This window comes from Oryctolagus cuniculus, chromosome 5 (assembly GCF_051225735.1).
Source record: "Oryctolagus cuniculus isolate XC-2025 breed Fujian yellow rabbit chromosome 5, ASM5122573v1, whole genome shotgun sequence".
NCBI classification, from domain to species: Eukaryota; Metazoa; Chordata; class Mammalia; order Lagomorpha; family Leporidae; genus Oryctolagus; species Oryctolagus cuniculus.
Window position 1 is genome coordinate 133,368,911 of NC_142871.1, and position 19,835 is coordinate 133,388,745.

Here is a 19,835-nt window from a genome sequence, read left to right on the forward strand (position 1 = left end):
GTAATGGGAAAAGATGAGGATATTTTTGTGTTTTTTTTTAGCAAGTTTCTTGGTGAAGAGGTCACATACTGTTGGCCTGCAGACCAAATCCGGTCTGGAGAGAGGTGCTTTGTTGAAGATCTACTGTGTTGTGTTTTTTTTTTTTTTTTTTTTATTCTTTTCTTTGAGAGAGACAGAGACAAAGGTCTTCCTTCTGTTGGTTCACCCCCCAAATGGCCGCTACGGCCGGTGCACTGCGCCAATCCGAAGCCAGGAGCCAGGTGCCTCCTCCTGGTCTCCCATGTGGGTGCAGAGCCCAAGGACCTGGGCCATCCTCCACTACCCTCCCGGGCCACAGCAGAGAGCTGGACTGGAAGAGGGGCAACTGGGACAGAATCTGGTGCCCCAACCGGGACTAGAACCCAGGGTGCCGGCGCCACAGGTGGATAATTAGCCCAGTGAGCCACGGTGCTGGCCAATCTACTGTGTTTTTTAAAACATAAAATAATTGACAACATTCAAGAGTCAAAGATCCCACATAGGGGCTGGTGCTGTGGCACAATGGGTTAAAGCCCCGGACTAAAGTGCCAGCATCCCATATGTGTAGTGGTTCGAGTCCCGGCTGCTCCACTTCTAATCCAGCTTCCTTCTAATGCATCTGAGAAATCAGCAGAAAATGGCCCCTGCTCCCATGTAGGAGACCCAGAAAAAGCTCCTGGCTCTGATTTCAGATCAACTCAGCTCTGGCCATTGCGGCCATTTGGGGAGTGAACCAGCGATGGAAGCATGTAAAAACCTGAGTTTATGGTTTCTTCCGGGAAAGAGCAGATCTGGTGGCCCTGGGCCCCACGCTGGCCTGTGCCGACACCTGCTGGAGCTTAGTGAGTGCTGCTGCTGCCGCTGCCCCTGCCTCAGCCAGGCCCCCTGTTCCTGCCACTCCTCCATATTCACACCTAGCCTGTTTCACATCAACCCTGCCTCGGTGCCACTTTCTCAACAAGATGCTGAATTCTTGATCTGTCCTATGATAGCAATTTTTATAATCCCCATGTAATTAGCAGGTTAATGTGGCTCTTCTAGGTTGCTAGGAAACGTAAGTTTGTTGTGGTGCAAAGAATTTTGAAATCGTGTGTAGTTTTCTCACAATACACATTTTCCATGAACTTTTTGAAGTCTCCTATTTTACTCTAGTGATGGAACTTTATTGTAATAAAGTTGTATGACAAAAGTGAGGAAGAGTGGCTCAATATTCCTGTCAGTGGCAGAGAGAGGGAGAAATACTAAGTTTTTAAATACAGTACTACTTCGGGCCGGCGCCACGGCTCACTAGGCTAATCCTCCACCTGCAGTGCCGGCATCCCAGGTTCTAGTCCCAGTTGGGGCGCCAGATTCTGTCCCGGTTGCTCCTCTTCCAGTCTAGCTCTCTGCTGTAGTCCGGGAGTGCAGTGGAGGTTGGCCCAAGTGCTTGGGCCCTGCACCCGCATGGGAGACCAGGAAGAAGCACCTGGCTCCTGGCTTTGGATTGGCGCAGCGCGCTGGCCATAGCAGCCATTTGGAGGGTGAACCAACAGAAAAAGGAAGACCTTTCTCTCTGTCTCTCTCTCACTGTCTAACTCTGCCTGTCAAAAAACAAACAAACAAACAAAAACCAGTTCTACTTCTTTTTCTGCTTGCAAAAGACACAAGGTATGAGTTCTCTCAAGTGATGTATTACGACATCCTTCCCCCAGCCTCTTCTGTATCCCCAGCCACTCCTCACTGCTTTGGTGAATTGGTGACCTTTAGTTCGTGAGTGTCACACTGCATTCTACTGTGTTCCAATGCTTTGCTGTTAAAAGTACAATATAAAATTATGGCCCAAGTACTTAACTTTTCTAAAGCCTCAGTTTTATTATCTGTAAAAGGGGGGAAATAGTACTAGGGTTGTTGTGGGAATTCAATAAAATACCACTTGAGAAAAAAAATCTAGTGTCATGCTTGGCATATTATGAGTATTCAACTCATGTTGGCAATGATTATGATACATGATCATTCTGAAAGAAAACAATTTGCTAACACATTCACTTTGTTTGCAGCCTTACCCATACAAAAAGTGCTTGTGGGGGTGGGCATTGAGACACAACAGCAGGTTAAGCTGCAACCTGGGACCCCTGCATTGCATATTGGAGTGCCTGAGGTCACATCCTGGCTCCTCCACTTTCAGTCCAGTTTCCCATTAATGCATCCTGGGAGGCAGCAGATGATAGGCCAGATATCTTGCCCTGCCACCCACATGGGTGTTCTGAATGGAGTTCCAGGCTTTGGTCTGGCTCTTGTGAACATTTAGGTAGTGAACCAATCAATGGATGATCTCACTGTCTCTCTGTCACTCTGCCTTTCAAATAAATACATAAAGATTTTTAAAAACTACTTGTGTAGGGGCCGGCGCTGTGGCTCACTTGGTTAATCCTCCGCCTGCAGTGCCGGCAACCCATATGGGCACTGGTTCTAGTCCTGGTTGTTCCTCTTCCAGTCCAGCTCTCTGCTGTGGCCCAGGAAAGCAGTGGAGGATGTCCCAAGTGCTTAGGCCACTGCACCTGCATGGGAAATTAGGAAAAAGCTCCTGGTTCCTGGCTTCAGATCGGAGCAGCTCCGGCTGTAGCAGCCATCTGGAGAGTGAACCAACGGAAGGAAGACCTTTCTCTCTATCACTCCCTCTCACTGTCTATAAACTCTACCTGTCAAATAAATTTAAAAAAAAAAAAAGAGGGCAAAGGGTGTCCCGCAAGCAAAAAGTGCGAGAAGCGCTCATTTGAAGGCACCCCCCCAAAAACTACTTGTGTAATCAACATAATATGTATGTTCATCAAAATACTTTATAGTTATTTAACATGTACAAAAGGTACTCTCAAGAAGCCTGTGCAAAAAAAGAAAGTAAAAGTGTGAGTGTATGAGTTTGTTTTGATACCAAAAAGTTTTTGGTGCAAAAATAATTTTTTATAATATGTTGCAATTGTATATTATGGAAAAACTGCATGGATTTCAAGAAAAATTGTTTGCACCAAAATAAATTTATACTTTTAATTCCATACAAGAGTCCCTCAAAAAGTTCATGGAAAGTAGAATTTAAACATACATTTATTTTGGTGCAAAATATTTTGAAACTCATGCATAATTTTTTTCATAAAATACATTTTTCATGAACTTTTTGAAGAACTCTTTTATGTGTGGGTTTCAAAATTTTATGCCCCAAAATAAGCTTACGCAGATTTTGAAAGCTTAAAGTTATATTTTAAGATCATGCTGTCGGCCGGCGCCGCGACTCACTAGGCTAATCCTCCACCTGCGGCGCCGGCACTCCGGGTTCTAGTTCCGGTTGGGGCACCGGTTCTGTCCCAGTTGCTCCTCTTATAGTCCAGCTCTCTGCTGTGGCCTGGGAAGGCAGTGGAGGATGGCATGGGAGACCAGGAGGAAGCACCTGGCTCCTGGCTTCGGATTGGCGCAGCGCGCTGGCCGTAGCAGCCATTTGGAGGGTGAACCAACGGAAAAGAACAACAACAGCAAAAAAAGATAATGCTGTCCAGCCATGGCATTTAGGGACAGGGAGCCTGAAACTCAGTCTTTGAGAAATCTGCCCCCAGTTATACAACTAATTAGTTCACTCCCACATGGCCACAGACCAAAGCCAGGAGCCAGGAGCTTCTTTCAAGTCTCCCAGGGACCCAAGCACTTGGGGCATCTTCCAGTGCTTTCCCAGGCCATTAGTAGCGAGCTACATCAGAAGTGGAGCAGCCAAGACTCATGACTCATGGGATATGGGTGCTGCAGGCAGTGACTTTACCCCCTACACTACAGCGCTGACCCTGAAGATGTAGATCTTTTTAAAGTGTGTGTGTGTGGGTTTTAAATCTCATCTCTTTCCACTCCTCCAGGAACGATGCTACCAGAGAGAAGTACCCAGAGTTTCAACTATAAATACAGGCAAAATTCTTTCTCCTATGATGTTAAGCGAGACATCTACAATGAAGAGAACTTTGAACAGGAACACAGGAAAAGGGGCCTTTCCTCCGGGAACGTGGACATTGATATCACCACCTTCAGACACCATGTCCGGTGCCGGTGCGTGTATCCAATCATTAAACCATCACCAACCCATCCAGGATGGAATTCTAACCTGACTTCTTTGGTGCCTACTTCTGTCTTCCTCAGAACCCTGAAGTTTATTGTGTAATTTTTCTTCAGGCTTTTTTTTTTTTTTTTTTTTGGTGGTTTGTCTTATGGTGCCTTCTTGATTGTCTTGGTCTATTTTCTATCCCCGTAACAAAACACCTCAAACTAAGTAAGTCCTAAAGTAAAGGGATTTATTTGGCTCACAATCCTGGTGACTGGCAGGTCCAAACAGCCTGGTGCCAGAGCCCTGCGGAGGACCCCTGGCTGTGTCATAACAGGAGAAGCAGATTGGGAACCAACCGCGTGTGAAGGGGCCAAGTCTTGGGGGTGACTCTGCTTTTTACCAACCTGCTGGGTCAGTATTACTCTGGTTCCACCAGAGCTGGAACTCACAGGTCACAGCATCAATCCTTCATGAGGTGGTATCCCTGTGCTCTAAGCACCTCCCATGAGGCCCCACCTCTTGAAGGTTCCATCCCTTCCCAACACTGCCACACTGAGCACCAAGTTTCCTGTATATGAATCTTTGTGGAGCAAACTCTATCCATATCCTAGCAGGCATAAAAGCTTTGGGTATCCTCACAGTACCTGGGGATGACATTTAATAGGTACCCTGTTCAGTTAACCACCGTAACCAGTAGCCTCGCAAAAAAAGTCAACCATGGTGAACTATTAAACGGTAGCAGAATGAGTTCCTTCTAACCTCCTATCCAACGTAGTTCTCATGGTACTACGCAGGTACTCAACTATCCACGTAGTACTCACGGTCACAGTAGAGCCCGCCACCACCACTACCTGCAACTCAGGGCCTCTTTACCTGCTTCTGTACTGTGACACTTTCAATGAGCTGATGAAGCTAATGAGCCTCTTATCAGAATAATATTTTTTTCCTGTGTTTTGTTGTGGTAAAATATAACATAAAGTTGACTCTCTTGACTGTTTTGAAGCATGGAATTCAGAGGCATTATAAACATGTCCCATGTGGTACAACCATCACCACTATCTCTTTCCAGAACCTTTTCATCATCGCAAACAGAAACTCTGTACTCATTAAGCAATGACTCCCCATTTCCCCCTCCTCCCAGCCTCTGGTAACCTCTCTTCCACTTCTGTCTTTGTGAACTTGCCCATCCTAGGTATTTTGTTTAAGTGGAATCATACAATGTTTGTTGTTTTGTGCCTGACTTATTCCACTTAGCATAATGTATTCAGGGTTCATCCTGATTGCAGTATGTGTCATCAGTACTTCATTTAGTTTTATGGTTGAGTAACATCCCATTTTATTGATATACTGCATGTCGTGTTCATTGGTTCATTCATTGGTTAGTTTTCAGTTGGTTGCTTCCACTTTGGGCTATTGTGAATACTGCTGCCAGGAACACAGGCATGGGAGATCTGTTTGGGACTCTATTTCCAGTTCTTGTAGATGTATACCTAGGAGTAGCATTGTTAGATTGTGCTATAATTCTTTTTTTTTTTTTAACATTTTTTATTTTATTTTTGACAGGCAGAGTGGACAGTGAGAGAGAGAGACAGAGAGAGAAAGGTCTTCCTTTGCCGTTGGTTCACCCTCCAATGGCCGCTGCTGCAGCCGGCGCACCGCGCTGATCCGATGGCAGGAGCCAGGATCCAGGTGCTTTTCCTGGTCTCCCATGGGGTGCAGGGCCCAAGCACCTGGGCCATCCTCCACTGCACTCCCTGGCCATAGCAGAGAGCTGGCCTGGAAGAGGGGCAACCGGGACAGAATCCGGTGCCCCGACCGGGACTAGAACCCGGTGTGCCGGCGCCGCAAGGTGGAGGATTAGCCTATTGAGCCGCAGCGCCGGCCCCAGATTGTGCTATAATTCTATGTTGAACTTTCTGAGGAGCTGCCAAACTGTTTTTGCACAGTGGCCACATCATTCTACATTTGTACTGGCAAAGTACATCCCCACATCCTTTTCAACATTTATTATATTTTATTTTTTATTATAGTCATTCTAGTAAGTATGAAATGGTATTTCTCCTTGTCGTGTTCTGTTTTTGTCTTCTATTTGCATTTTTTCTGATAATTTAAGATGATGCACATCTTTTCTTCTGCTTATTGGCCACCTGTATGTCTTCTTTAAAGAAACATCTATCCATTTCCTTTGCTCTTTTTTTTTTTTTAAGATTTATTTATTTATTTGAAAGAGTTACACAGAGAGAGGAGAGACAGAGAGGTCTTCCATCCGATGGTTCACTCCCCAGTTGGCTGCAATGGCCAGAGCTACGCCAATCGAAGCCAGGTGCCAGAAGCTTCCTCTAGGTTTCCCACGTGAGTGCAGGGGCCCAAGGACTTGGGCCATCTACTGCTGCTTTCCCAGGCCATAGCAGAGAGCTGGATTGGAAGTGGAGCAGCCAGGTCTCGAATAAGTGCCCATATGGGATGCCTGCGCTTCAGGTCACGGTGTTAACCCACTGTGCTACAGCGCCGGCCACTCCTTTGCTCTTTTAAAACTCAGTATGTCTGCCCTTTTTGTTGTTGAATTGTAGCTCTCTATGTTGATTGTCTTTTCACCCTGTTGATGGTGTCCTTTGATGCACAAAATATTTAATATTGATGAACTACAATTTACCTATTTTTTTTCCTTTTGTGACTTGAGTTTTTGGTGCTGTATTTAAGAAACTATTGTCAAGCTCAAGGTCCCCAGAATTTTTGATTTTTAGTTCTTTAATTTGGACCTTTGATCCATTTTAAGTTACTTTTTAAAAAAAATGTTTATTTATGGCCGGCGCCATGGCTCAATAGGCTAATCCTCTGCCTTGTCGTGCTGGCACATCGGGTTCTAGTCCTGGTCGGGGCGCCGGATTCTGTCCCGGTTGCCCCTCTTCTGGTCCAGCTCTCTGCTGTGGCCCAGGAGTGCAGTGGAGGATGGCCCAAGTGCTTGGGCCCTGCACCCCATGGGAGACCAGGAGAAGCACCTGGCTCCTGCCATCGGATCAGTGCGGTGCGCCGGCTGCAGCGGGCCGGCCGGGGCAGCCACTGGAGGGTGAACCAACGGCAAAGGAAGACCTTTCTCTCTGTCTCTCTCTCTCAGTGTCCACTCTGCCTGTCAAAAAACAAACAAAAAAACAATGTGGGTCCAATAACTTCATAATTTCCAAGTAGTGATGAATGTAAATAATGTTTCCAGATAAATGTAGCAATTGTGATAGGGTAGGGCAATATTAGTGATTGCTATTGGCAGCAAAGACAAGGTCTGCTGATGATATGGTGGTTTGTGATCAACATTCATGATTGAAGGACATGATAGATTTCAGTTTGAGGTTTTTGAGAATAAAGATATAAATCTTTCTATGGAAATGCACATAAACCTCCAAATCGTGCCTGCAGACCCCTTGGAGATCCATAAACCTCAGGTTAAGAATCCTTTGCACCTGTGTGATGAAACAAACCCTGATTGCTCAAGTTGTGCTCACCCACGCTCTGGATGTAGCAGTCCCTCACATCCCCCGGTTGATACACCATCCACAGTTGGCAGGCCCCTCATCCCTGAAACAATCTCCTTTGTCCATATCCTGCCCTTCCCAAGTTGGGTGGTCTTGCATGTCTCTCCCCAGCCCCGTGTCTCCATGTTCATTTCCTCTGCTCCAGAATGGGTCAAGAGACATATGTGTCAGAGCTTTTGGAGACCACATTGAGTTTGTCTCTACAAAACTTTACCTTTACTCTAAATAAGTATTACCAAAGAAATTCCAACCAAACTCCTCTCCTTTTGCCCTAACCTTGCCATCTGAACACTGAAATCTGACCCATTCTACCTGCTGTGCACTTTAATAGTAGTTCTTATTTTTCACTTCAAAAACACAGTTCTCTCCACTTATGAATTTTAACCAGAAAGGTAGCACAGCACAATGGTTGACAATTTTGAAACCAGGCTACTGGTCCTCAATTCTGATTCTGCTGCTTCCCAAGAATATCCCTAGGTAAGCTATCCAACCGTACTGTGCCTGAGTTTCCTCATCTGTGAGGCAGGCACAGCACTAGCACCTACCTCATAGGGTAACCGTGAGGATGTCAAGTGTACTTGTCAAGTATCTAAGAGATAGAAAGCGCTGGATAAATAGTATGTTGTTCGTGGGATTTTCTTTTTAGGAAATAAAATAATCTTTTAATTTCACCTCTTCCTTTTTTGCAGAAAACCTCTTATCTCTTTTTTTTTTCTTCCTCTTTATTAGCAAGTGAAAATACCCCTTTTCTTGTCAAAATCTGCCCCTGTGACTTCATACTAATTCTTATCTTCCTCACTTTTAAGATGCCTTAACTAAAATCCAAATTTCATGTCTAAATGCCTTATACCCAAAACTTGCAGGAGAATGGCAATGTGATATTTCTCTTTCTGGCCAATGGTCTTGCTCCCACTCCCAGGCAGAATTTAACAGTTATCAGTAGGAACTATGAAGGTAGTAGAGTGGATAGAACACTGAACCGGGAATCAGAAGACCTGGTTTCTGGCCCCAGCTCTGCTCACACTTATCTACCCTTGATTATAATAGGGATAGTAATGCTTACAGTTATGAGAGTCAAATATGCTGGAAATTACTTATTTTCTGAGCACACATTTTAGCTCTTCATATACTGGAGTTATATTTGTTGTTCTAGTTAAAACTAGTTATCTAGCACAGGTCATAGGTGAAAAATCTTTAAACTCCTTACTTTCAGTTCATATAGATAACAAACAGCAATTTAAAACCAAGTTGGGGGGCTGGCACTGTGATGCAGCAAGGTTAAAGTCCCAGCCTGCAGCACTGACATCCCATGTGGGGTCTCGTTTGAGTCCTGGCTGTTCCACTTCTGTCCAGCTCCCTGTTAATGTGCCTGGGAAAGCAGCAGAAGATGGCCCAAGTCCTTGGACCCTTAGACCCATGTGGGTGACCCGGGAGAAGCTCCTGGTTCCTGGCTTCAGATTGGCTCAGCTCTAGCCATTGCAGCCATTTGGAGAATGAACCAAAAGATTCTCTCTCTCTCTCTCTCTCTCTCTCTCTCTCTCTCTTTTTCTCTCTTTCTCTCTGCTTCTGCCTCTCTCTCTGTAACTCTGTCTTTAAAATAAATAAAACAAATCTTAAAAAAAAAAATTGGGAGTCTGGCTTAGGATACCCATACCCCATATTGGGATGCCCAGGTTTGTGTCCTGACTCAGCTCCCAGTTCCAGCTTATTGCTAATGTGCACCCTAGGAGGCAGCACATGATGGCTCAGGTAGTTGAGTCCCCGCAACCCAAGTGTGTATTACTGGTTCCCACCTTCAGCCTGGCCTAATCCTTGCTGTTGCAGACATTTAGGGAGTAAACCAGCAAATGGGAAGTCTTCCCCCACCCCCACCTCTCAAATAAAATAAATTATAAACAAATAAAAACAAATTGGCTTCACTGGTTGGTTGGTATCTTTTTGTGCAGATGTGCCCGGTCCATTGCAGAATGTTTAGCAGTATCGCTGGCTTCTATCTAGTAGACGCTGATGATGAGAATCAAAAATGTCCCAGACATTGCCAGATATCTCCCCTGGAGGACACAGTTGCTTCTGGTGAAGACCCACTGGGTTTAAGGAAAATAAAACATTGTATAAAGGTATTTCTTTACATGGCTAACTCCTTAAGCACAGGACTCCAGATGGTATATTTTCTATAAATTTCTACATATGACAAGTCAAAGTCAGAATTAATGTAGTGTGAGTATGATAACTGCCCCTGCCACCCATCAATATGATATCTCAAAAAACTGTGCTAATCAAGAGAAAGCAATAGCACACCATGTTTCTGCTGGAAAACTGGTAGATCTAATTATTTCTAATCATCCAGTCAAACAACAGAACTTACCATATGCTGATCATATCAGGATTAGCTTTCCCATATGCGTAAGCACTGGTTCTCAACCAGAGGTGATTTTGTCCCCCAGGGAATATTTGGCAATGTCTTGGAGACATTTTTGGCTGTCACAACTGGGGGAGGTGGTGCTACTGAATTCTAGAGACCAGGATGCTACTAGATACCCAGCAATGCTCAGCCCCACAGCATAGGATTACCCAATCCGATATGTCAAAATATCAATAGTACGGATGAGAAATTCTGTATGGCAAGAAGAATGGTGCACTGCACCTTTCCTTGGCTATGCAGGCATTGTCCATGGAGAACCTAATCAAGTCTCTGCTCTTCTTTCTCACAGCTGCTCATGGCCCAGGTTCCTAAGATGCACGTTTACGATCTTTCCCTTCCTACAATGGATGTGTTTGTATCGATTCAAGGATTGGCTTCTTGGAGACTTACTTGCTGGCTTAAGTGTTGGCCTTGTGCAAGTTCCCCAAGGTAAGGCAGAGAAAGGCTTTCATCCGAATATGATGTACAAGACCTCCTCCACTTGCCCAGAGTAAACAAGCATTTGTGCTGGATGAACAGAACAAAATGTGAATTTCACTCACTTTGTTATTTCTTCTCTTACCTGCCAGATTTCTGACCTCTACAGGGTGGTTCTGAAAGACTTTGTTTGGAATTAGAACCCGTGAATGCTTCCCAGGACATTTGCAACACCTACTCTTGGTCTTTGTTTAACTGGTCATTTCATACTCACGATTATAACAAATCTCACTCTGCATAGGTTTTCCTTAGAAAGGTAAAGGGCAGATTTAATGGCATCTCTCCAGCAGGTGACACAGTAATCCAGGGCCTGCTCTCTGTGGTTCCAACTGGCAGTTTATAGGTAAGACAGCAAGATCACACAGAGAGGAGCTACCTGGGCTTTAGACCCTGTATCCTCCAAAGGGGAACCAGCTACTCTTGGAAATGGTCCTGCAATCGTTGCTTCCAGAGTTCCACAAGGGCCACACCCCGTTAGAAGAGTCCCTGTGCTCAGAGGAGCCCAAGGCCAGGGCCTCCCACTGGATAGTCATCTTTCACTCACAACCCTCCTGTTCTAGATGGAATGTACTAATCGGGCTCGTTTGTACCAGAAGCGAGTCTGCCTGGTAATGCAACTGAACATCCTACAGTTTTCAGTTTCCAGGGAAACAGAGCAGAAAGTTAACTGAAGATCATATTTGGCCACAGAGGAAGAGAAAGGGTTTGATTGTTCCTTTATTTGCACCGGTTCATAGTTCCCCAGCTAATTTTTAAACACCCCTGCTACTTCTGTCTTCCTGTGGCCTCTGGACAAGGTGGAGGCTGCTCCTTGTGCAAGTGTGCGCAGCAGCAAAACAATCCAGCTCCAGCACAGCACGGCTGACTGGGGAAAAGGCAAAGAGAGATGGTGTGAGTCAGATCTTGTTACTTTAACTAGGATACCCCAGAGGAGCAACTTAGGAGGGAAGAGGTTTGTTTCAGCTTACAGTTTGCAGGTTCACAGCCCAAGACTGGGTGACTCCCTTGGTCTGAGGTCTGGTAGAGGCGGGTGATGACAGAGTGTGTGTGGATGGACAATAACCTGGCCAGGCAAAAAGCAATGAGACAGGTAGTGTGTTCTTCTATGTCTAAAGGTCTCTAGAAAGCCATCACGATTCAATCATGGGGCTCCACCCTAGCAATCTAATCCCATCCAATCACTTTGAAAAGCCCTCTACCTTCAGACACCATAATCAAAGCAAGCCATTACCCTAGGCCAGCAACCATCAGCATTAATTCATTAACCATTAACAAAAGACCTCAGGTTGTTTGTTTTAAGATTTATTTGAAAGGTAGAGTTACAGAGACAGAGACAGAGGTGGGGGTGGGGGTGGTGGGTGGACCTTCCATCCAGTAGTTCATTCCCCAGATGGCCAAAATGGCCAGGAATGGGCCAGGCTGAAGCTAGGAGTCAGGAGCTTTGTCCGGGTCTCCCATGTGGGAGCAGGGGCCCAAGCACTTGGACCATCTTCTGCTGCTTTCCTATGCACATTAACAGGGAGCTGGATCAGAAGTAGAGCAGACAGGACTCAAACTGGCGCTCATTCAGTAGTTTAACCTGCTGTGCCACAACACCAGCCCTAACCTCAGGGTTTAAATGTTTCCATGAGTTTGGGGAGCCAAATCCAATTCAACATAACAAAATTTAAATACTTATTTATGTATAAGTATCATAGACTAAAAATGACTTCCTTTTGGTGTATTGTTCCTAAATTTTAACACAGGTATAGATTTGTGAAATCACCACCACAGATGGACACAAAATGGTTTCATCATCCAACAAAACCTCTTGTGCTATCCTCTTAATAGACTCATCACAGAGCAAAAGTTTGTTTTGTTTTGTTTCATTTTTAATTTTAATGAAGCCTAGTTATTAGTGTCATTTACTTTACCCATTCTGGGGTAGAATTCCATCATGCTTTTAAAGTTATTCGTTCATTCATTCATTCATTCATTTGAAAAGCAGAGTGACAGAGAGGAATTGACAGATATAGAGGGATCTTCATCTGCTGGCTCATTCCCCCAGTGGCAACAACAGCCAGGGCTGGGCCAGGCCAAAGCCAGGAGCCAGGAACTCTATCCACGTCTGTCACGTAGGTAGCAGGGACCCATCCTTAGTTGCACTCCCAGGTGCATTAGTAGGAAGCTGGGTCAGAAGCAGAGTAACTGGGACTCCAGCTGGCACTCAGGTACGGGATGTCACTGTGGCAAGTGCACCACAATGCCAGCCCCTTTCATCGTTGTTTTACTTTGCATTTCTCTAATGGTTAATGAAGTTGGCATCTTTTTGTGCATTTATTTGCTATCCTCATATTCTTGCCAGTGAAGTGTCTGTTCAAGTCCTTTACCTATTTTTCCTTTGGAATTTTTGTTTCCTTATTGTTGATTTTTGAGAATTCTTTATATATTCTGAATAAAATTCCTTTGTCACATATCTGCAGGTATTTTCAGTCTGTAGCTTGCCTTTTCTTATCTCTTTTTAAAAGATTTATTTATTTACTTATTTTTATTTCAAATGTAAAATGAAAGAGAGAGAGAGCTTCCATCTGTTGGTTCAGTCTCCAAATGCCCTTAATAATTGGGGCGCTGGGTCAGGCTGAAACCAGGAGCCAAGAACTCCATCTGGGTCCCAGCATGGAGATAGGAACCCAAGTACCTGGGCAGCATCTGTTGCCTCCCAGGCACATTATCAGGAAGCTCGATCAGAAGCAAAGGCCACTCAATCCCAGCACTGATATGGGATGGAGGTAACCCAAGTGGCAGCTTAACCCACTGTGCCAAAACATTTGCCCCACCCTTTTTTTTTTTTTTTTTTTGACAGGTAGAGTTATAGATAGTGAGAGAGAGAGAGACAGAGAGAAAGGTCTTCCTTCCGTTGGTTTACTCCCCGAATGGCCGCCACGGCTGGCACTGTGCCGATCCGAAGCCAGGAGCCAGGTACTTCTTCCTAGTCTCCCATGTGGGTGCAGGGCCCAAGCACTTGGGCCATCCTCCACTGCCCTCACAGGCCACAGCAGAGAGCTGGCCTGGAAGAAGAGAAACCGGGACTAGAACCCGGTGCCCATATGGGATGCCAGCGCCACAGGCAGAGGGTTAACCAAGTGAGCCACGGCACCGGCCCCATGCCCCATCTTTTCACTCTCTTGACAGTGTTATTGGCGGGACAAAAGATTTTTACTTTTATAAAACCCAATTTATCAATTATTTTTTTCTTTCATGCATTGCTCTTTAGCTATCATATCTAAGAACCCTTTGCTGAGAAAGAGAGAGAAAAAATAACCCTTCCCCTAAGTACCAGTCACAAAGATTGTCTTCTGTGCATTCTTCTAAGCATGTCATAATTTTATGCTTTTCATTTAGATTTACTGTCCATTTTTAGTTAATATTTAGAAAAGGTATGAAGTTTAGGTGAAGGTTTTTCACTCAGGTAAAGTGTGAAGTTACTGCTAGATTTTTTTTGTTGGATTTTCAAACACCATTTTTTATAGAAAGCTTTAATTTAATAAATATAAATTTCATAAGTACAATTTTTGGATTATAGTGGTTCTTCCCCCCATACCCGCCCTCCCACTCCCAAACCATCCCACCTCCTACTCCCTCTTCCATCCCATTCTTCATTAAGATTCATTTTTAATTATCTTTATATACAGAAGATTAACTCTATACTAAGTAAAGATTTCAACAGTTTGCACCCACACAAAGAAACTATAAAGTACTGTTTTAAGACTAGTTTTACTGTTAATTCTCATAGTACAACACATTAAGGACAGAGATCCTACATGGGGAGTAAGTGCACAGTGACTTCTGTTGTTGATTTAACAATTGACACTCTTATTTATGACGTCAGTTATCACCCGAGGCTCTTGTCATGAGCTGCCAAGGCTATGGAAGCTTCTTGAGTCCACAAACTCTGACATTATTTAGACAAAGCCATAATCAAAGTGGAAGTTCTCTCCTCCCTTCAGAGAAAGGTACCTCCTTCTTTGATGGCCTCTTCTTCCCACCGGATCTCACTCACAGAGATCTTTCATGTAGGTCATTTTTTGCCACAGTATCTTGGCTTTCCATGCCTGAAATGCTCTCATGGGCTTTTTAGCCAGATCTGAAAGCCTTAAGGGCTGATTCTGAGGCCAGAGTGCTGTCAAATGCCATTTTTAAAGAAGACTATTCTTCATTTAATTTTTTTTCCACCTTTGTCAAAGATAAAACAACTGTATTTCTTGTGATCTACCTATGAACTCCCTTTAGTCTGTTCCATTGATTTATGTATCTGTCCCTTTGTCAATACCACATGTCTTGATTATTATATCTTTTTAAAAAAGATTTATTTATTTATTTATTTGAAAGGCAGAGATATATAGAGAGAAGGAGAGAGGGAGGGAGGGAGAGAGAGAGAGAGAGAAGAGGAGGGAGAGGAGAGAGAGAGAGAGAGATTTTCCATCTGCCAATTTACTCCCCAAATGGGCACAATGGCTGGGGCTGGGCCAGGCCAAAGCCAGGAGCCATGAGGTCTTCTGGGTCTCCCATGTGGGTGCAGGGGCCCAAGAAATTTTGCCACCTCTGCTGCTTTCCCAGGTGCATTATCAGAGAACTGGAATGGAAGTGGAGCAGCTGGGACTCGAACCAGCCCCAAGATGGTATGCAAAGATGGAGGTTTAACCTTCTACACCACAGTGCTGGCCCTGCTAATTTGAGCTTATTTTATTCTGTGTTCTGCAATCTGCAGAGCCTTGCTTAGGGAAAAACATAGAGGGGAAATTATAAAGAGTCCCTTTTAAAAAATATTTTTATTTATTTATTTGAGAGGCAGAGTTATAGACAAAGAGAGGGAGAGACAGAGAGAAAGGTCTTCCATCTGCTGGTTCACTCCCTGAATGGCTGCAATGACTGGAGCTGGGCCAATCCAAAGCCAGGAGCCAGGAGCCTCTTCTAGGTCTTCCACAGCAATGCAGGGGCCCCAGGATTTGGGCCATCTTCTGCTGCTTTCCCAGGCTGTAGCAGAGCTGGATCAGAAGAGAAGCAGGCCGGCGCCATGGCTCAATAGGCTAATCTTCCACCTAGCAGCGCCGGCACACCGGGTTCTAGTCCCTGTCGGGGCGCCGGATTCTTTCCCGGTTGCCCCCCTTCCAGGTCAGCTCTCTGCTGTGGCCCGGGAAGGCAGTGGAGGATGGCCCAAGTCCTTGGGCCCTGCACCCCATGGGAGACCAGGAAAAGCACCTGGCTCCTGGCTTCGGATCAGCGCGGTGCGCCTGCCACAGCGCGCCAGTCGTGGCGGCCATTGGAGGGTGAACCAACGGCAAAAGGAAGACCTTTCTCTCTCTCTCTCTCTCTCTCTCTCTCTCTCACTGTCCACTCTGCCTGTCAAAAAAAAAAAAAAAAGAGAAGCAGCCAGGACTCGAACGGGCACCCACTGGCAGAGGTTTAACCCACTACAGCACAGCACCGGCCCCCTGTAAAGAGTCTTAAGAAGACATATCTACTAATGTGAATGCTGTATTTGAGTCCTGATTAAAATCCTCAGTTTGTAAAATAAAGCACAGCCTCTAATAGCAAATAATATTTTTATAAAACTCACCACCCAACCCAGCATACTTCTGGCCTAAGGTTTCTCATGAGGTTGCAGTGAAGCTGCCAGTCATCTCAGGGCTCTGCTGAAGCCGGAGGGTAGGCTTCAGGCTCACACTTGTGGCTCCTGGCAGATCTGAGGAGATCCATTTCCCAGCTGTCTGCTGCCAGGCCCGTGCTCCTCCCTGTGTGAGACCGTGGGCTGCTTTGGTGTTTTCACAACAAGGCAGGTGGCAGGACCAACTACATGTGCAAGGTCCAATGCAAAATAACTGTGCAGGGCCACTAGTTTAAAAATTACTCAGAATTCCATGTGAGTGGTGGCAAAGCATTAAAACAAAGGCAGGGCCCTTTCAGGCCCAGGACTCTCTTGGCTGCACAGATCACACACCTTTGAAGCCAACTTTGGCAGCTGGTGACCTGAATGAGAGATAGTCAGAGAGCAACCATGGTGGCAACCACTGTCTCTTTTGCAACCTAGCCTCCGGCGTGACATCCTATCATTTTTGTGGTGGTATGTTCATTAGAAACAAGTGACTGCATCCATCCCACATGTAAAGGAGAGGAAATCACACAAGAGCATGAACACCAATTGGCCATTGTGGACCACCTTAGAGTCCCTGTACCACAACAATCACTTCTGATATCAGCAGGCAATTTGAACATTGAGAGGGTGGTGAGGGTATTGTAGATTTTTTTATTTTTTGACAGGCAGAGTTAGACAGTGTGTGAGAGAGAGAGAGAGAGAGAGAGAGAAAGAGAGAGAGAGAGAGACAGGGAGAGAAAGGTCTTCCTTCTGTTAGTTCACCCCCCAAATGGCCGCTACGGCCAGTGCGATGCACTGATATGAAGCCAGGAGCCAGGTGCTTCTCCTGGTCTCCCATGCGGGTGCAGGGCCCAAGCACTTGGGCCTTCCCGAGCCACAGCAGAGAGCTGGACCGGAAGAGGAGCAACCGGGACAGAATCCGGCACCCCAACCGGGACTAGAAGCTGGAGTACTGGCGCTGCAGGTGGAGGGTTAGCCTAGTGAGCCGTGGTGCCGGCCTGTAGTTAAATTTTAAGTGTCATCTTTCAGCAGTACATTCAGAAATATCTGCAGATGAAATATTTAATGTCTTAGATTTGCCTCATAATAACACAGTTGGAGACACAGATGAAGCAAAATTGGCCATGGCTGACCACTTTGGTCGTGTGTGATGGACACACAGACTTCACTATACTGTTGGTCCTCTGTGTCCTTGTTCTCCACATGCGTGGATTCAGCAAATGATGGTTCAAAAATATTCAGAAAACAAATTGCATCTGTAATAAACATGTAAAGGCTTTTTTTTTTGGTCATTATTCTCTAGACATTACAATATAACAACTATTTGCATAACATTTATATTGTACTCGTGTTAAGTATTTTAAGTGCTCTAGAGATTATTTAAAGTATACAAGAGGATTGTATAAATTATATGCAAACACTACCCCATTGTCTATATGGGACTTAAGCATCCTCAGACTTTTGGTACCCATGGGGGTCCTGGATCCAATCCCCTACAGATACAGAGTGATAACTCTAACTCTATTTTTGTGTATGCTTGAAATTTTCCATTAAAAAAAAGATAAAGCTTTTTCTGGCTTGCTGGACTCATCACTGAATTTAGAAGATTATATTGGTTTGATGTAAGTCCAGGAAAAGTCATTAGGGCAGGAGGTATGGGCTTGAAACGTCAAAAAAGATGACACCACACATGTTAATGCATCAGCTTCTACATTTCCAAGTTCTCATGGTGTTTCTAAGAAAAGAAAGTGTTGAAGAGGGAAGTGGGGAGAGAGGTTGGGGCGCTCGGCCTTCGGCAGAGAAGCAGCACACGCCAACTTCAGGTCAGCTCCGCTGGTGCAGTCCTTGCCTTGCTCTCCGGCTTGATCTTTAGCCCTGCAGGCTTTCCTGGGCTTCTGGAACTGAACTGAGATGGGGGCAGAGCTGCTTCTGAGCTGCTGAAATTGGGAGCTCACAGCGAAAGCGTTGAGGTGTAAAAGCATGTGGCGAAACAGGGAAGCCAGGCATCCAAGGAGATGCTGAAAGGCGCTAAGGGCTACGTGTCCAGGGCTGTATCACCACACTCGGCCACACACATGAGTCATTTTTATTTTAAAGATTCTTTACAGTTTTAATTTAAACTGACTTTTAAAAGCCAAGCTGCCTTTGCTTACTTAAATTATCTTGCTTTTCAGGCCTGACATTTACTTTGCTGGCGAGGCAACTGATTCCCCCTCTCAATATCGCTTATGCAGCTTTCTGTTCTTCAGTAATTTATGTAATCTTTGGATCATGTCATCAAATGTCCATCGGTGAGTTACTCCCTGAAACCACAGGAAGTGGACGGAGCTTCTACCTCAACAATTTACTTAGTGCTAAGGAACCCAGTTTAGCACTATCTTTTAGACAAAAGAAAGGGGGCAGAAGATGAAAATTGTATTCATATGGTTTGTGTTAGATTACAGAAATAAATACTTCTCCACCACCAGAAAACCAGGGCAGCAAGATGTTCCCCAAAGGACTTGAAGGACAGAGGCACTTTCCTTGGTGAAACCATTACACATTGGAATCTGACTGCCCTCCATGCCGAAGATTCAGAAATGATTTTGTCAATAGTGCTTAGATTGAGTCCATCTTTCAGCCGGACCTCTAGTAATCAACTCCATGGGGCCAATTTATAAGACAGCCTTTTAGTAATCCACTAGACTCAGGTCCACAGGATTAGCACATTCCTCCCCTGAGTCAAAATTCCATCCACTAATTTGTAATTAGAAATGACTTGCAGGGACTGGAATCGTTAAAGATCATATAATCTACACATTTACTTCACATAGGTGAACTTGCAAAGAAATCAAATCACAAAGTGTCCCAACAGGTATTGAAAGGGTGTTGCCAACATTTTACTCAGTGGGGTGTGTTTTCCAGGGCTTTCCCACTGAACAACCGACCAGGCAACCGAATTGACCATTCTGATTGACACACTTCGCCAGATATGCCAGTGTGCATCCAGTTTGGTTTACCATCCCATCCTTCCAGGCTGGAGTGCTGCTCTGCCTTTTTCTTTTTCTAACATTAGAACACCAGGAGAACAATTTTCCCTCCATATTTCCAAGTCCTTGTGGCACCTCAAAAATCACTTCCAAATGTCATTATTAAGGGTAGTTAGAGCTTTGTTTCTTCCAGGTAACTTTAAAGGTAGGATTTGCCTTTGCTCCCATGTATTGTTATGTGTATGTCACTATGAGGATTGGGTTGGATAATATATATTTTTAAGATTTAGTTTATTTCTGTGAAGGGCAGAGTTGGGGCGAGGGGAGAGAGAGAGATCAATCTCCCATCGGCTGGTTCACTCCCCAAATTCCTGCAACTGTCAGGACTGGGCCAGGCTGAAGCCAGGTGCTCCATCTGGGTCTCCCGCATGGGTTGTAGGGACCCAAGCAGGGAGCTGAATCTGAAATAGAGCAGCCAAGACTGGAACTGGTGCTCATATGGGATGCTGGCATCACAGGCTGAGGCTTAACCCTCTGTGCCACAAAACCAGCCCTGGGGTAGAATAATGTTTGAAATGGATTTAGCTCAGTGTCATCCTGCACAAAGTAAATCCTTAACAAGTGTTGGTTATTTTCTTCCTATTATTATTGATTAGTTTTATTTCTGATTCTTTCGCTGCCATCTCACTCTTACCCTCCTTTGAGAGCAGGCACAGTGGCTGAGCCTGATACACAT

At 45.0% G+C, this 19,835-nt stretch overlaps 1 protein-coding gene and 1 long non-coding RNA gene across 2 annotated transcripts in view; one reads left to right on the forward strand and one right to left on the reverse strand.

Annotated features, from left to right (window-relative positions):
• SLC26A8 (solute carrier family 26 member 8) overlaps positions 1–19,835 on the forward strand; it is an 89,180-nt gene that overhangs the window by 4,645 nt on the left and 64,700 nt on the right. The window contains exons 2-4 of the mRNA XM_089334017.1: positions 3,891–4,077; positions 10,311–10,450; positions 18,305–18,421. Of these exons, the coding sequence (XP_089190143.1) occupies positions 3,896–4,077; positions 10,311–10,450; positions 18,305–18,421 (439 nt within the window). The 5' untranslated portion in view covers positions 3,891–3,895. The remainder of the gene's footprint in view (positions 1–3,890; positions 4,078–10,310; positions 10,451–18,304; positions 18,422–19,835) is intronic.
• Positions 11,166–16,311, reverse strand: LOC138849670 (uncharacterized). Its single transcript, XR_011388694.2, has 3 exons — positions 16,095–16,311; positions 11,467–11,561; positions 11,166–11,363 (listed from the first exon to the last, which is right to left on the reverse strand). It is a non-coding gene; the product is annotated as an uncharacterized LOC138849670 (long non-coding RNA).